At 39.8% G+C, this 16,660-nt stretch overlaps 2 protein-coding genes across 13 annotated transcripts in view; one reads left to right on the forward strand and one right to left on the reverse strand.

Annotated features, from left to right (window-relative positions):
* The window catches only part of LOC135110297 (organic cation transporter-like protein), a 169,089-nt gene that overhangs the window by 125,512 nt on the left and 26,917 nt on the right, over nt 1–16,660 (reverse strand). The window lies entirely within an intron of this gene.
* LOC135106910 (swi5-dependent recombination DNA repair protein 1 homolog) overlaps nt 1–16,660 on the forward strand; it is a 36,287-nt gene that overhangs the window by 3,231 nt on the left and 16,396 nt on the right. The window contains exons 2-3 of the mRNA XM_064016337.1: nt 613–808; nt 1,493–1,742. Coding sequence (XP_063872407.1) covers nt 613–808; nt 1,493–1,742 — 446 coding nt within the window. The remainder of the gene's footprint in view (nt 1–612; nt 809–1,492; nt 1,743–16,660) is intronic.

The raw sequence follows: 16,660 nt of genomic DNA on the forward strand, positions 1-16,660 counted from the left end.
AAATGAAATGATAAGGATTTGTATGTGTTTGTTTCTGTGTGTGTGTGTGTGTGTGTGTGTGTGTGTGTGTGTGTGTGTGTGTGTGTGTGTAAGAGCGAGTTTAACTGCAGCAGAATATTTTTGCGAATTCTGGATTTTCACACTGTTCAAATGTCTAAGATGGCATTGCAGTTTGCTCTAGTTATTCTAAGTATTAGCAAAATTCATGTATAAAATATCATTTCCTCTTAACTCAACAGTAAACCATTGACCGGTTGTACAATGTGTTCTCCAAATATATATATATATATATATATATATATATATATATATATATATATATATATATATATATATATATATATATATATATATATATATATATATATATATATTATCAACACCTCAAGAACGGCGCGGAATGACCAAAATGATGGAGAGCTTTCAGTACAAAGCCGAACATCGTCAAAGTGCAAATTTGTCCGAATTATATATATTATCAAAACCGCAACCACGGCGAGAACTTACCATATAGTGAAGAATTTCTATTCCAATTTTCAACCTGCAGAATTATTTAATACACAGCAGAAAAGAAGAGAAATAATAGCACTGCCAACACATTGTCCACGCTAGCCTGCCAGCCAGCCACTCCTCCAACCAGCCAACCAGCCAGCAAGCTACCCGTCCACCCACACATCCAGCAAGCCAACCAGCCAGCCAGCCAACCGCCCAGCCAACCGTCCAGCAAGCCAGCCAGCCAGCCGTCCACCCTCCCGTCCCTCCAACCTCGGCGCGACAGTCACACCCACTTCATGATCCCCGCCGCAGGGTTTAGCTGGCGGTGCTCTGTCGTCTTTACTTCACGCTGACCTTTGCCTTCGCCAGCAGCTCACGGCATTAGTGCTGGTGTGGTGCGTAGTATTTTCACCATTCACCACACACCTGCACGATAGTAAAGTAATTGTGTTTTGTTAATTTAAAGAAAGGTTTCCCAAGACACCTCCATTTCCTGTTACGAGGCACAAGCTTTTCTTCAGTTGCTGCACTAGGGATCGCATTACCAAACGTTTCATCGATTTTCCTTCATGTGGCAGACTCTTATGAAAGATTTTGGGGTTGCTAGGGTCTGTTTATGATTCTAGTGTAGTTTAACAGGGATTTTCCACCGTCAGCGGAGAAGAACAAAAAGAAAACATCCCACGAGATCCTGCCCTCAGTGTGGTCTTAGAAGACAGTTTTACACGAGCCTACAACATTTTAAATGCTTTTTAATGTAACCAAAACTATTTCAAAATGATTTTATAAGAGCCTAAAGCATATGAAATACTTTTATTGGATCCCAAATCATTTCAAAGTGGTTTTATAAGAGCCTAAAGCATATGAAATACTTTTATTGGAACCCAAATCATTTCAAAATAGTTTTATAAGAGCTCGAAGCACTTCAGGAAATTTTCCAAAACCCAAAACAGATAAAATAAACTCCTATACGAGTCCAAAATGCTTCAAAATACAGCTCAGGAATCAGCGCTATGCTTCACAGCCAACACTAACACGCCCTGCGCAGCCCCGTCTTGGACCCTATGCATCAACCCAGCAGCTGACCACCGCGCCCACCCGCCCATCACCCATCACAAGGCGAAGACATCCCGGCAATGACAGGCCGCCTTTAGAGGTAGGCATCGAGCAGCGCGGCGATCCTGGACAGTCAAGGTCAGGCCGCGGCTGTCCAAGTACAGGTTATGAGGGTGAGAGGCGGGATGATGGTGTGTGTGCTCCAGACGATATGAAGTCGGCATTCTCTCTGTTAAAATATACGACGATTTTTGTATCAGCATGAAGTTGTGCCTGAAGTTTCGAGTTTGAAAAAGCTAGTCACATTTGTTTCTCACTGTTATTCACTGTTATCATTTGTAGTTTTTGTTAGTAGCCATAAACAAATGTTCATATATGTGTAAGAGCAGGAAATATGTAATGGAATAGATCCCGTAATCAGGCAGTTAGTGCTGAGTCATTAAGGAGCTTTATAAGAAGATTAGATAAATTCATGGACGAAGGTGATAGGTGAAAATAGGGAGGAATATTTCGTACCAGAACTGCCACGTGAAGGTCTGATGACTTCTTGCAGCTTCCTTTGTTTTCTTATGTTCTTAATAAAGATAAAGAAAAGAGAGATTAAGGAAAACGCATCTTAACATTATGAATCAAAGAACATACAGCAGCGTGTGTGCGTGTTCATGCGTGTACGTGACGGGGCGACTAATTGGTAGGTTTAGTTCAGAGTAGTTTAGCGTCTTAAAAACTGTAAACCATGTAGGATAACACGACATGACACAGGATTAATTTAACTTTCTTTGACTGGTACAGAATAAAGCGGTAGAAACCTATTAATACGCACCAACAAACACACACACACACACACACACACACACACACACACACAACCGTATATATGAATAATAATTAGGACTATGTAAACTATACCACATTTTCACGAAAGTCATTCCCTGCTCGCCCGGCAAATGGTCTTTTTCATCTCTCAATTTATTTTAGCCGTAAAAATACGAATGGAAGTAAGGCTGTTCAATGTTCCCAGGATAAACCATCCGTAGACGAGCAGAGTTAAACAGGAACAGAATACTTCGAGACCGTGCGTGTGCTTCCCCTAACGTGATACGATACATAATGAATTGTGGCAAACTCCCTCCTCAGACATCGCTAGAGGAGAGATCTGAGAGCTTGAAATAATCCAGGATCTAGCTCAAAATCAAATAACTGCTCCTTGCTTCAAAGCTCGCCTGCCCCTCATTAATCATCAAAAGCCATGCAAACACAAACCCTCGTTAAATGCCAGCCAGCAGGAAGGCGTGGAGCGGAGGGCTTCATATAGAATCTTTCATGATCAACAATTAATTTCTTTTAATCATTCAACAGAGAAACTATTTTAAGAAGCATCGAATGACTCAGGTAAGGCAATGGCACACTGGAAGCAAGATAGTGGGAAGGTGTATGACGAAAGGCTTGCTATAGATACGTAACATGATCGGTAATTAATTCCTTTTTAATAGTTCAACAAAGGAACTACTTCAAGAAGCATACAGTGACTTATGTAATGGAGTCACACATCTGGACAATAAGGAGGTGCTGGACTACAGGCTCGATATAGATATGTAACAAGAAATGCAATTTGTCTCTTTTCAATCATTCAATGGAGAAGCTATTATTGGAAGCACACGCTGCGTCAGGTAATGCAACTCCATATCAGAAGCTGAACAGTAAAAGTGTGTAGGACGAAGGACTTTTGAATATCTAAGAAAACGATCAGTAATATACCTTCTGATACGGAGAAATGTAAAACGAAACCTTCTCCCTGCTTTAATTTATAGAACAGAAACAAGATGAAAATATTTTGAGAGACAAACTGGAGCTAAAAACAAATTAACAGAATAGAATAATGTCAGGCGGAACACAGGCAAAGACAAGACAAAAACATAAAAAAAAAAAAAAAAACAATTCCCAGAGAGCTAGAACAGGAAGGAATAAAAATAGCGCTCGGCGTAACACATACGGACGGGAGCAAAACAAGGACAGTCCGAATCAGGGTACAAATATGAGGTGAAAATGTCTTTAGCCGCCATTAATATGAAAATATGAAGACTGTATGTAGATGAAGCCAGACAGTCACGTAACCAGCCACTATTACAAGTCTTCTCTATTCCAAGTACTACAAAAATATGGTTTGCATGGACAAACAGAAAGCATATGAATAAGAGGATGATTTTGTCTTTTATACGCTGCAGTACAAGTAAGTGTTTAAAAAAGTTATTACTACATATCGATAAAGCCAGCCTGCTTAGTAACAAGCCATTACAGCAAGTCATCTCTATTCCAAGTATTGCAAAAAACATGATTTCCACGGACGTACAGAATGAATGATTTTGTCTTTTATACGCTACAGTAAAAATAAAAGTGTCTAAAAACTAATTATGGGGGGAAATTTGAATAGCGGTGAAAGAATTAATTAAGTTTCCCTCACTTGTAGAAGAGCAGAAATGTGTAAAATTTTTCCCTTTCATCACAATAACCAGATTCTGAGTTTACAATTACATAAAAACACGTTTCATATTCCAACCATTACTATTACTCGGTTGATCACACGCAGCAAACACCATCACATATTGTAGAAAAAGGAGACGAAGTTACATAACTTACAAAATACCATCTTTCATCCTTCAACCATCACTACTACTTCGCCAGGTTCATTAGACGCAGCAACACCATCGCACACCATAGAGGGAGACGTGAAGCGGTATAATGGCGCCCTCTCTCCTTTAAGGTGTCGAGAGAGCGCGGCTGGCGTCACATAATGTTTTAGTGGAATGGTTCGTCAGCCTCTTGAAGAGAGTGTTAATGTGCCACAAAGGGGACAAAGCAAGCGACATTTTATCTCCTTAACTTTTGTGTTAGTGTGTGTGTGTGTGTGTGTGTCAGAAGAAGGAACAGAATAAGAATTTTTTTTTTTTGTTATTCGCGACTAGGGTACATATGAATTATTATTATTATTATTATTATTATTATTATTATTATTATTATTATTATTATTATTATTATTATTATTATTTTCATTATTATTATAATTATTATTTTCATTATCATCATCGCCACTATTCATGTTGCCACCTATGATCCGCTGAAAATTTCCTTACAAAGCTTAATAAACAAATTTTCACCAAATCAGACGACTTAAGACTGAGAGAAAACGCTGAACACAAGGTAAAGGTGCATCGATTTCTAACTAAGACTGCACCACTATTACAAATCATAAACACATTAGAAGGGCAACCAGATGTAGGTCTGACGGCTTCTTGCAGCTTCCCTTGAGTAATTCCAAGTTCTCGAACCAAAGATAGTAGGTGTTCCCATCTCAAGGTAGTAACATTAATAACAATCCTTCAATAATTTCAAGAGTGTTCTCATGAATCTAGTGACAGTTTGACAAAAATCTACATAATCTTAGGAAGAAAAGAAAAAGAACACCTATGAGAACCCGACTATTCATCTCTGCGGCCTCTGGAAGTAATCCTTAGGAGAACAAAAGCGCTTCGGAACACGGCCCTCCGCTGAATGCCACGCCAAGAATACTGCGGGTTTCATAAGGCCGTGCTGGAAAAAATAGATGATGAGATGCGAATATAACCCTTGGGCGGACTGCATCACCTCTGTACCTGCTGACACTGCAAGAGTATAGCGTGTAGCAAAGGTACACCTCCTCCTCCTCTTCCTCCTCCTCTTACCTAGTACCCAAGATTCATCTCCCCTGTGAGCTGAAGTGGAATGTCTCTCGTCTCTCCAAGTCTAGAGTTTAATTCCTGCTAGGACACTCGACAAGCACTGTGGACTGCAGTAGTGTGTGTGTGTGTGTGTGTGTGTGTGTGTGTGTGTGTGTGTGTGTGTGTGCTACCGAGCGAGAAACACACACACACACACACACACACACACTTTTTCCACCACCTTTCCACCATTTAATCATGCCTTCAGTCTCTCAAACAAAGACTGTACATTAAAATAAGAGGAAAAAAGACCTAAAACTCATTTGTCTTTTTTTTCTTTTTAACATCCGGAGCTGAACGCAGTCGGCATTTCTTTCCTCCTCTTAATAGCGATCGCAATTTATATCCTGAAAAATGAGTAAAGTCGGAAAAAAAAGTAGAAAAAACTGCTTATATACCCGCAAATGACTGAATGATGGAGAAGAAAAAAGATATGTATTTGCTTTCATGCTTTCCCTAACAATACACGAAACACTCGTATACACTGCCCACACCTTCCAGCCAGCCGGGTGAGCTACACAGGTAATCAACCACTTTGCAACTCAGCTTTTATATCTCTAACCCTCCCATAATCGTCTACAACTTTTTAGAGACTTTTATACTAAAATTTCTTAAACTGAGTGTTTCGTACCATAAAAAGAAACAAAATTAATCAAATATTCCCTCTTTATTAAGCGTTCAGTTGCTTTATTATGCGTTCAGTTGCTTATATTGCTCAGAGTAACATGAAAACCTGAGAAAATAAGGGAAACTGCAAGAAGCCGTCAGGTCCACACGTGGTAGTCGCTGAAGTGAATTTACCAACTTTTTCCTCCTAGCAACCCCATCCATAAATCTATCTAATCTTTTAAAGGCCCCTAATGATTCAGCACTGACATGATTACTGAGTCTATAACATTCATCTACCATTCTATTCTAAAACCAATTCTTTCCACATTTTTTTTTTCTTCTTTTAGTATAACGTTTACAAAGAATGGACATTGAAGTTATAAAGGTTAGCAACATGAAGGCTATAAAGGTATATATGATACTCAAACACCTCATGTACCCAGACAGGAAAGTAGATGGAAGGTCATACAGGTAGTGAGGTAGCCAGAGAGTCAGACAGGTAACCAGGTACTATTACTATCTCAGTCTCACTATTGCGATATACAGCCAAAGATCACTTCATCTCGTGCCTTGTTATTCGTTCTTTCTTTGTGTTCCTTTGTCTTCCTCAGTCCCTTGCATACTTTACGAACATTCTCTCTCTCTCTCTCTCTCTCTCTCTCTCTCTCTCTCTCTCTCTCTCTCTCTCTCTCTCTCTCTTGTCTTTTTTCTCTTCTATAAGCTCCTCCTCTCTCTTGTTGTGCTTCCTTGACTTCATAAGTTTGCAGTTTTCATGTCTCGTCTCGTCTCGTCTGGTCCTCTCTCTCTCTCTCTCTCTCTCTCTCTCTCTCTCTCTCTCTCTCTCTCTCTCTCTCTCTCTCTGGGTTTATTTTACTTTGCAAGACTTGTAGTTAATTTTCCGCCTCACTCTCCGCTTCCTCATATTATGCTCTCTCTCTCTCTCTCTCTCTCTCTCTCTCTCTCTCTCTCTCTCTCTCTCTCTCTCTCTCTCTCTCTCTCTCTCTCTCTTACATTTCTCTTTTATTTCATTACCATTGGAGTATGTTCCTGGTATTTTGTTCGTTGTTTGTTCTGTTGTTGTTGTTGTTGCTGGTGTTGTTGTTGTTGGTGTTGTTGTTGTTGATGTTGTTGTCTGTGGCTTATTACTTTTCCTCCTCTTCCTCCTCTGTCTCATCTTCTCTTCCTCATTCAACCCCTCTTCTCCTCCTCTTCGTCTCCCCCTCTTCTTCTTCTTCCTTTTTCTCCTCTTCCCCCTTCTCTTCTTCCTCTGTCTACTCTTCCATTTCCTCCTCATTCTCTTCCTTCTCCCTCCTCCTTTTGTTCTTGTTGTTTTTTTTCTTTTCCTTCTTCTTCATCCTCTCCCCTACTCCTAATCATCATCATCATCATCATCATCATCATCTTCTTTCTCTTCTTCCTCCTCCTCCTCCTTCTCTTTCTCTTCCTCCTCTTTCTCCTCCTCCTCCTCCTCCTCCTCCTCTTCCTCTTCCTCCACCAACTTCCATTACTGCTTTATCTTCTTTTTTCAGTCTTCCTAATCCTCTTCATTCCTTATTTTCTTCTTCCCCTTCTTCTTGAACTCTCCTTCACGTCTTCGTCTTTTCCCTCCTTCTTCTTCTTCTCTTTTAATTCTCCTCTTCGTCGCAGCTTTACTACCGTATTTTTGTTCACCTCCTCTTCCTCCTTTTCCTCCTTCCTATTGCTCCTCCGTCTGTTTCTCTTTCCTCCTCTATTTCTTTCTCTCTCTCTCCTCTCCATTCTTGTATTTCTTCATCTGCTGCTGCTGCTGCTGCTGCGTCTTCTTCTTTTCCCTCTTCTTCCTTCCTCCTCCTCTTATTCCATTTTCTTTTCTCCTCCTCCTATTCCTCCTCCTCCTCCTCCTCTTCCTCTTCCTATTGCTCCTCCATTTGCTCTCTCTCTCTCTCTCTCTCTCTCTCTCTCTCTCTCTCTCTCTCTCTCTCTCTCTCTCTCTCCCCATTCTTGTATTTCTTCATCTTCTGCTGCGCTGCTGCTGCTGCTTCTTCTTCTTCTCCCTCTTTCTCCTTCCTTCTCTTCTTATTGCCTTTTTCCTTTCGTTCTCTTTTCCCTTGTTGCTCTCGTCCCTCCTTCATCATCTTGGTCGTTCTCCACAAAACTCTCCGGGGCCTCCAATATTTCCGCTTCCAGACAACCCACATTTCCAGAAAGCGCCGCCAGAAGTCGAAAATTTGAGTCCGTCGCGACTGTCAGTGTCGGGCCCCGGTCGGAAAAACGTCTCGCAGGATTGCAGAGACTTAGGGAGGAGAGAGTGGGAGAGAGAGAAAGAGGGAGAGGGACAGAGGGAGGGAGGACAAGGCGACGCGAGGCTGGATGACGTATATATTGGAGTTACGTGCGGGGAAGATGAAGGAAGTGTTTTCGTCCCCTTTCCGTGCTGGCTGTGGGTTCCCTTATCAATTATTGTGAGGGAATGTTTGTTACGCTTTGAAATGCTGGTGTGTTTAGTTTCCTCTATTAACTCTTTGTTCATGAAACCCCGGGGATTTTGTGTTTCAGATACATATACATATGCACACCAAATTCATTACGAATCAGAGAGGAAATAATGGTCTCCTTTAAGTGATTCACGATGCCCACACTTATGGTTTTTCCTTGAGGTTGTTCTGGTGTTAAGTTCAAAGTGTGATTTCCAGAGACACCACCGGCAGCACAAGAGTGAGTGAGTAGTTCAAACTTTTCAGTGCTTCTGGTTTAGTTTCAGTAACAAGTTTCGTACCGTCATTATTTGCTTGAAGGTTATGTAAAGCCACAGTGCAAGTGTGGCTATTTTATAGATTAGTGTATAAAGATGAAATATAGATGTGATGTTTGGATGTATGAAGATGAAGTATTGATGAGGTGTTTTGGGTGCCACGGATGCAGGCAGAGAGATGAATAGATGCACCAGAATTCATATAATTAGTGCAATGCTCGGCTTGGCTAAGGTCACGCATTTCAGTTTGGCGGTAACAGATGAGAGTATACTCGTATATTACACACTCCCCGGAAAGGCAAACAGAGTGGCCTTGGTGAAGGGAGGAAGTGACGTGAGGTTCAAGTGCAATAAAATACAGCGCCATGTCAAGCAGTGAAATGAGAAGCCTTTCATTGCAGCGACGAGCAACGAAACCTACGAAAAAATGAGCGCTGAATTAGATTTCATATCCTCTTGTAAGACAACAAAATGATATTTCTAAATGGTTGAAGGATTTACGAACACAGAATTACGAGTCACGCGAGTTTCGCCTTGCCTCACAAGCGAGATAATAACGAAGCAAGAGCCGGACGATAACACACACACACACACACACACACACACACACACACACACACACACACACACACACACACACACTTACTCGCCACGCAATGAATGTTTACCAATTATGTCATCATATTACATACAAAATACGATTACATCACGGGAAGTGTACACGGATTAACTCGTGTGTAATAATGACTATGATTTTTGTTTTGTTGAAGTACTTGCCAGTGCAATAACTGCAACAATAACAATCATAACCACTGTCACCGCCACCACCAACACCGCTAACAACAACAAAAACAACAACTACCCCGAGTCTATTCACCAGGCAGCACAAGGGACGTGGCCACCTTCTACTCGTGGTTTGGTCTATAGAAGTATATCGCGCTTTGTCGACGCTTGAAACCAGTGGCATATATGCTGAACTCTTGATTTAACATAAGAAACAATCAGTTGAGGTTCTGATTGTACCCCTTTCTTCCCTCCCTCACAACAAAGAAGAAGAAAAAAAAAAAAAAGAAAATAGTTAAGCAAATAAATAAATGAATAAATAAATGAATAAATAAAAATTACTATACTTCTAAACAAAAGACCCACCACTGATAAGGTATATCACTAAATCAACACTCAAGAAACAGCAATGCCTTTTTTTAAGAAGTAAATAACTGAAAGACGTTTTATACAGCCTAAGAGAATACGTACGTCACATTACGACTCATTTAAAAATACACGAAACAGTAATTATCTGATTTACGTGGCCATAAAAATAGATGGATTAATTAAGTGTTGTAATAGGAAAAACTAAATATTCATCGTTCATAACCCACCGACGAAATTGTATGAGTGAAGGTGAGCGGGACAGGAAGGACAGAGCGGGGTTAAGGGATAGAGATGTGTGGTGCATGATTGATTGGCTGATTGATTAACTGACAGATCTAATAGCGCAGGATGAACGGGATCAAACAGCGCCAGCATGCTACAGATTTCAGGTCAGGTGTCTCATGCTGCACATTTCAGGAAAGTCTTTTTTGTTAGTGAGCAGAATGTGTATTATCAATTATGAAAGAAAGAAAAAAAAATATATATAAAATTTCAAGGGGACGTTATTAATCTGACAAGGTATTTATTTTAATTCTCTAAATTCTGAATCAGAGTACATAATAACAACAACATTTTTAGATTACACATGCTGAAAACTGCAAGTCCAGAACAAAATTAGATAAATAAATAATGTGTGGGATTTTAATATGAAGGCTTTCTAAAGATTATATTTATTCCTTTTCTATTCAGTAATATTCATTGGGTCGTGTGATATTCCCTCACGAGAACGATACATGATACCTATGTAGCTTCATACATGGCGGATACAAAGTGTGTCTATCTAGTATTTTAAGTATTGCCAGATTGCCACTTGCTACATTGCCATTCATCCCTCGTGCGAAGAAGCAAATGAGTCACAATTCTGCCAGACCACTACGTAGGTGGTCGAATTTTGGTGCACGTATGGAAGGTGGAGATGTGCAGATAAATTGAGTTAGATTAGCAAATGAAGGAAGAAAATTGTACGTTTACTGAATCACTATTAGATATGACGATGTGATTGTGATAGACGAATTTATCTTGATTTAGAAGGTGAAAGTCTAAGATTGCATTGCGTTGGGTTGGGTTGGGTTAGGTTAGGTTAGGTCAAGTTAGGTTGCGTTAGAATAGATTATGTTAAATTGTTAAGAAAAAGAGGGAAAAAAGTACAACTACTACAATTAGGTGAACTGTGATACCTAGCATTGGTGACAGGCTAATTCACGTGGTTGGAGGTGCGGAAGGTGGAGGTCTAGGGTTTTGTAATGATCAATACTTTTCTGCAGCAGGTGCCGCATGCTAAGCCTAACTGATGGCCTGCCGAGGGGGGCTTGATCATCATCTCGTCATGATAAACTAAAAATTACGCCAAAGATAGATGGGTGAGGCGCGAAGGCTGAATGGTCTGAAAAGTGTATAGGGGAGTTGCTCCGTCTGACTGGCTACTGTCTGTCCTGCTCTGAATGATACAGTGATGCACTTTTAAATACCACCACCAATGCTAGTCTCTCGAAACTGGAATGTGGTTCATCTCTGCTGTTGACGTTATATGTAATTTAAAACCTATCCATTTTGCCATTACATTCTCAGCTAATTAAGAATGTTAATGTAATAGAATCATCACATCGTTTATTTCTGTGGTAAAAATTTATATGAAATAGCGAACTTAACTGAGTTTCTTTCCCACTCACTTTATGCAATGATAAATTTTGTTAGTATATTTCCAGCTAACTAAGACTCCCACTCTTCTGAAATCATCTGGCTCATCTTTTAGGCAAAATTCAACACTGCCTGCGATCTGGAAATTGTCTTCTATGCATATCAAGCAGTGAGTTATACAATGGCCTATTCATTTCTATCTACCCACTTATCTTTTCACTTATTCATATACATTTTCTTCATTTCTCTGTCTGTAAAGGTGCAGGCTCCTGAATTATGTCTGTGTGTGTGTGTGTGTGTGTGTGTGTGTGTGTGTGAGGGAAGGCGCTTTGTGGAGATGTCAGCTTGGTAATAGATCGTGGCCGTGTCATAAACCATGTCAGGTTAAGGATCATTCAGGTTTCTAACGTTGTTAATCTTCATAATGTTCCAGTATATTCCTCGTCTCTAACTTGAACTCACTTAACAGTCACTTACATAATCACTGTGGGTGGCAGACTGCACTGTGTAAGATAGGCATTGCTCTTCGGTTTTGTTGTGATGCTAATGATGTAAAAAGAACGCAGGATATTGGGTGAATTTTTTTAATTGCAATATATTTGGCTAGTCTCTGTTAATAAAGTTACCACGTTAAGATATCTTCACTTAGTTCATGCTACCTGCTGTCTGTAAGTAGTATAGCGGGTAACAAAGGTAATATAAACATAATTCTCAGGATCAGTTATCAGGATAAAACAAGAAGTATTGGATTCGAGCTTTGATAAAGTTAGATTGAAAAAATAAAGTAGGAAGGAATTGGTTCTCAAAAAAAAATAAAAAAGATAAAATAGAAAGGATGAATAGAATGGAGTCAGTAATAACGCTGTTAGTGCTGCGTCATTAAACACATTTATTGATGAGGATGATAGGTGGAGGAAAGTATGTTTGGTATAGGGATTCCCATGTGTAGGTCTGACGGCTTCATGCAATTTCCCTTATTTTTTTTTTTATATTATGTTCTTATTTGGTTAGAGTGTTACTAATAATTTCCCTAGCAGTCTATTTTGGTTAACGTGCTATTTATAATCTTTCTATCAAATTCATTTGGTTGGCGGATGCGGATACTTAATATTTTCCTTTAGAGTCTTATTTGGCGTACCATCAATTGTAACCCTTGTGAAGTTACGTATACACAGTCGGCTCATTCAACCTGATCCCTGAGACCGTTGCCAATGAAATAAAATTAATCATGAATCAGATCCCTACAAAAAGAACCATTTATATCGGGGCTTAACATTCAAGCACAACACCTACACCTGGTTGTGCTCTTCGTGATTACACAGGAAGGATGTGGACTTAATTTCACCTCCCAACCAATGATTTCATGCGTTTGTTGGAGGAATAAATTGTTGGTTTCATATTTTCAAGTATATTCAGTGTAACTTCGTATATCTATTTGGTTCCCATAGACAATGCGTTGTTTGTATGTCACGTGTCTTGTCTCTCGTGACTAAATAGGGACGATATGGTTTTAATCTTACCATCCCGCCACTAATGTCATGAGTACTGGGAAGATACAGTGTCAGTTTTACCTTTTTCAAGTACGTTCAGTGTCTGTCATAACTGGTTAGTGACAACATGGTCATAATTTCACCCACCCCGGATATAAATTTCAGAGCTTTATTGGTGAGATGTGTTAGTTTAATTTCTAGGTGCTGTATTCATTGTAAATTTATATACTTATTTGGGTTCCTATTTGTGTGCGTTGCCAAAACACACAATGCACTGTTTGTACTGCGCGTTCTTTTGTCTATCGTGGGCTTCGTTGATTGACTGACTGATTGGCTGATTGATTTTGGCGCGGCAACAAATCTGTCATGGGAACGCGCCCACACTCGAAAATTATGTACATGCTGTTTTCATTTCGTTTTGCCCATCTATTTGTATAATTTGCATCATTTGTCACATACCCTCGAGACCTGCTAATGTTGTAAATACTTTTGAATACAGTTTTTTTCCCCATCACGTATCTAATGTATATTTCATAGTTTACTGCCTCTTTTTTGTGGTCAATAATAAACTAAGAATACACTGAGTCACCGTAAAAACTGGTAAGTAAATAAATAAAGAAACTAAATGTGAGAGTTGAAGTTAGGAAGTGTTGCAATCAGCGGCCGTTAGTTCCTGATATACGGTCTAGATGTGTGCACCAACAAAAAGGCCAATACCTTATTTGTATAGCACGCTGCTTTTTCCGTCACGGGGTTCGCTGGTAAATTGATCGTGGCGCCACAAGGAACCCGCCAAGGGAACACACCAACACCAGGATGGACGCTTGCAAATTATATATATATCCTGTGCCTTCTTTTTTTTCTTTACTTTTACTATTTGTTCTTGAAGTACACTGCATTTGCTGGAGATTGAAGGCTGATGCTGAAAACCACTTTTATATGTATACGAAACGTCTCTGTTCATTCTCTCCCTCTTCTTACGTACCTTCATAAAAATAACATAAATAAGATAACAGATAAAGAAATTACAAAGAAAAAGTAAATAAAGAAATAGTACAGTACGTATAAAAAAAAATAAGAATAAACAGATAAATAAACAGGATCAATAAAGGTAGAGAAACAAAAGTAGAAAGAAAACAAATAATAATAGATAAATAAACACAAATATATAAAACAAACAAACAAATAAATAGACATAAAAGAAAACAAGATAAAAATAAAACAAATAAAAATAAATACGTAGGTCAAATAAAATAAACAAATACACCAATGAAAAACGAGAGGTACGGGTAAATACGAGAGGTGAAATAAGAGATGCACCACTCAGCGGGCGTTGTCAGGTGATGAGGTGACCTACAGCGCCGCCACTCCACAGCGCCACAACGAGCGCCGCACCACCCCGGCGTGAATGATCGATGAGCCACTGCAAAAATTAACACCGAAAGCTCTTATACGACTGATGGCCCGGAAACATTAATGACACAGAGTTTTAATGGCCTAGGAAACGTAGACGCAAGGAAGCCACAGCACAGGCAGGCAGACAACCACCACCACCATCACCACCACCACCACTAGGGCCTCCGTTACTGCCAATGGTCGAGTAATCTTGCAAAGTTCCCTCCTTTATCCTTGAGTTACCCATAATCCTATACGACCGCGAGGACATGCTCTTCTGTTCCTGCTATTACTAATTCACTACCAGTATTTCGTTAACTATCTCTGTATGCTGATTGGTCACGGGGATTTAAAGTCGATTATGGTACTGAGTTTAAATATAGGTTACATACAAGGAAATCACAGTCTTGCAGTTTACGGTGTAGCGGTCAGAGTTAAACATCATTGGTACCATCATGAGTGTTTTTGCCGATGGTGAGGCAGAATCCTTGTTGAAGTTTCACCACAATCATGAAAACACCCTTGAGGACTTAAATAACATCCACCAAAGCATATTCAGATTAGCGGAGACAAATTGGCGAAATGTTTAATCCTCTGACTGCTGCGCCCTCTACGTAACATTACTGTGACGTTATTAATTACTACAGTCTCCTTCGCTCTCATTCCTTGCATCATCAATCTGCAACATAATAAACACATACGTCAAGGAATAAAGCGTCCCCAACTTACATATTCCTACTTTTTTTCATCTCGGTGCATAGAATCAATTTGTGCCTTGAATCGCTCATCGAAACATCTGCTTATTTTTAAAACTGAAGGATAAATAATGATGACCTTTTAGTTATGCTTCAGATTATGATTTTCCAATACGTTATGCTTTTAAATCAATGAGTAATTTCTTTTTTTTTTTTTTTGCTTTTCAAATTAGAAAATGAAATATAAATGATGAGCTTCCAATACTATCATGCTTTGGATCCCTGAATAATCCTTTTGCTTTTAAAAATTGCAAAAATACATTATGAGCTTCCAATATACGTGATCTATTATACATTTTCTACAGTAATCCGAAAAACCTAATCACCATCACCAATCATCGATAGGTACTTATTCAAAAATAATCTAGAAAAAAAAGGCAATAACAAAAAGTGTGATGATTTTACAACATATTAGTGTGGATTATGAAATGGAGTACAGAAGTGAGTGGGCTGTGGGGACGAGAACACACAGACGAGACTGATATATTAATTTCTCTAACATTTCAACAGTGAGTGATAAGACAGATGCTGATAAACCTCACAATATACATAACAAGCCCTACACATGCAACAACCACCACCACTAACTAAACTAAACCACCAACCATCAAGCAACTCAACGCCAACATCCGCCAGACAGACAAACTACAGGTACATACGATAAATTGAATAAAAAAAAAGAGCATTTCCTCACAGTATTACAGTATTGCGGGTAACTGGGGCATTAAGGAAGGATCTTTTCGGCTCAGTGGTTCAGTTCCGGACCAAAAGTTCAGACTGCAGTGATGAAGAGGCGAGTCAAGTTTCTGGCCAGTATAAGGTGGAAAGTTTGAGAGTGAATCGCCGCACTTTTCATTCTTTTCTGACTTGCAATAATCGAACGTGTCGCCGTGGGAGAGAGAGTTAGGGAGTTTGGAGAGAGAGAGAGAGAGAGAGAGAGAGAGAGAGAGAGAGAGAGAGAGAGAGAGAGAGAGAGAGAGAGAGAGAGAGAGAGAGAGAGATTTGTCATTCCTTTTCGAGTTTTTTAGTAAAATTTGTCTGTCTGTCTGTCTGTCTTTGTGTTTGTTTCTTTTTTTTTATATGTTTCTTTGTCTGTCTGTCTGTCTGTCTATCTATTTATCATTATCTCTCTCTCTCTCTCTCTCTCTCTCTCTCTCTCTCTCTCTCTCTCTCTCTCTCTCTCTCTCTCTCTCTCTCTCTGTGTGTGTGTGTGTGTGTGTGTGTGTACCCTTGCCCTCCCCCACTACATCACCCTCCCTCTCTCCCTCCCCCTCCCTCCCTCCTTATCAATTTCACCAGTAATGACACGAGAGAACTTTCCCCTAACTGCTCCAAACGTTCCCTCCCCCCCCCCCCCTACCAGTAACCAGCAGGGATTAACCGTTGCTCTGTCAGAAGAAACGTTCACTGGAATACACCTGAACACACACTCTTAATATACATACACACACACACACACACACACACACACACACACACACGCCAGTACTTTACACCTCACTCCAACCCTCATATTTTTCACCCAGACATCAAACTTCTTACTACAACTGAGCACTGGGAACATTTACAGCACAAGGGGGGGGG

This window comes from Scylla paramamosain, chromosome 2 (assembly GCF_035594125.1).
Source record: "Scylla paramamosain isolate STU-SP2022 chromosome 2, ASM3559412v1, whole genome shotgun sequence".
Taxonomy (NCBI): domain Eukaryota; kingdom Metazoa; phylum Arthropoda; class Malacostraca; order Decapoda; family Portunidae; genus Scylla; species Scylla paramamosain.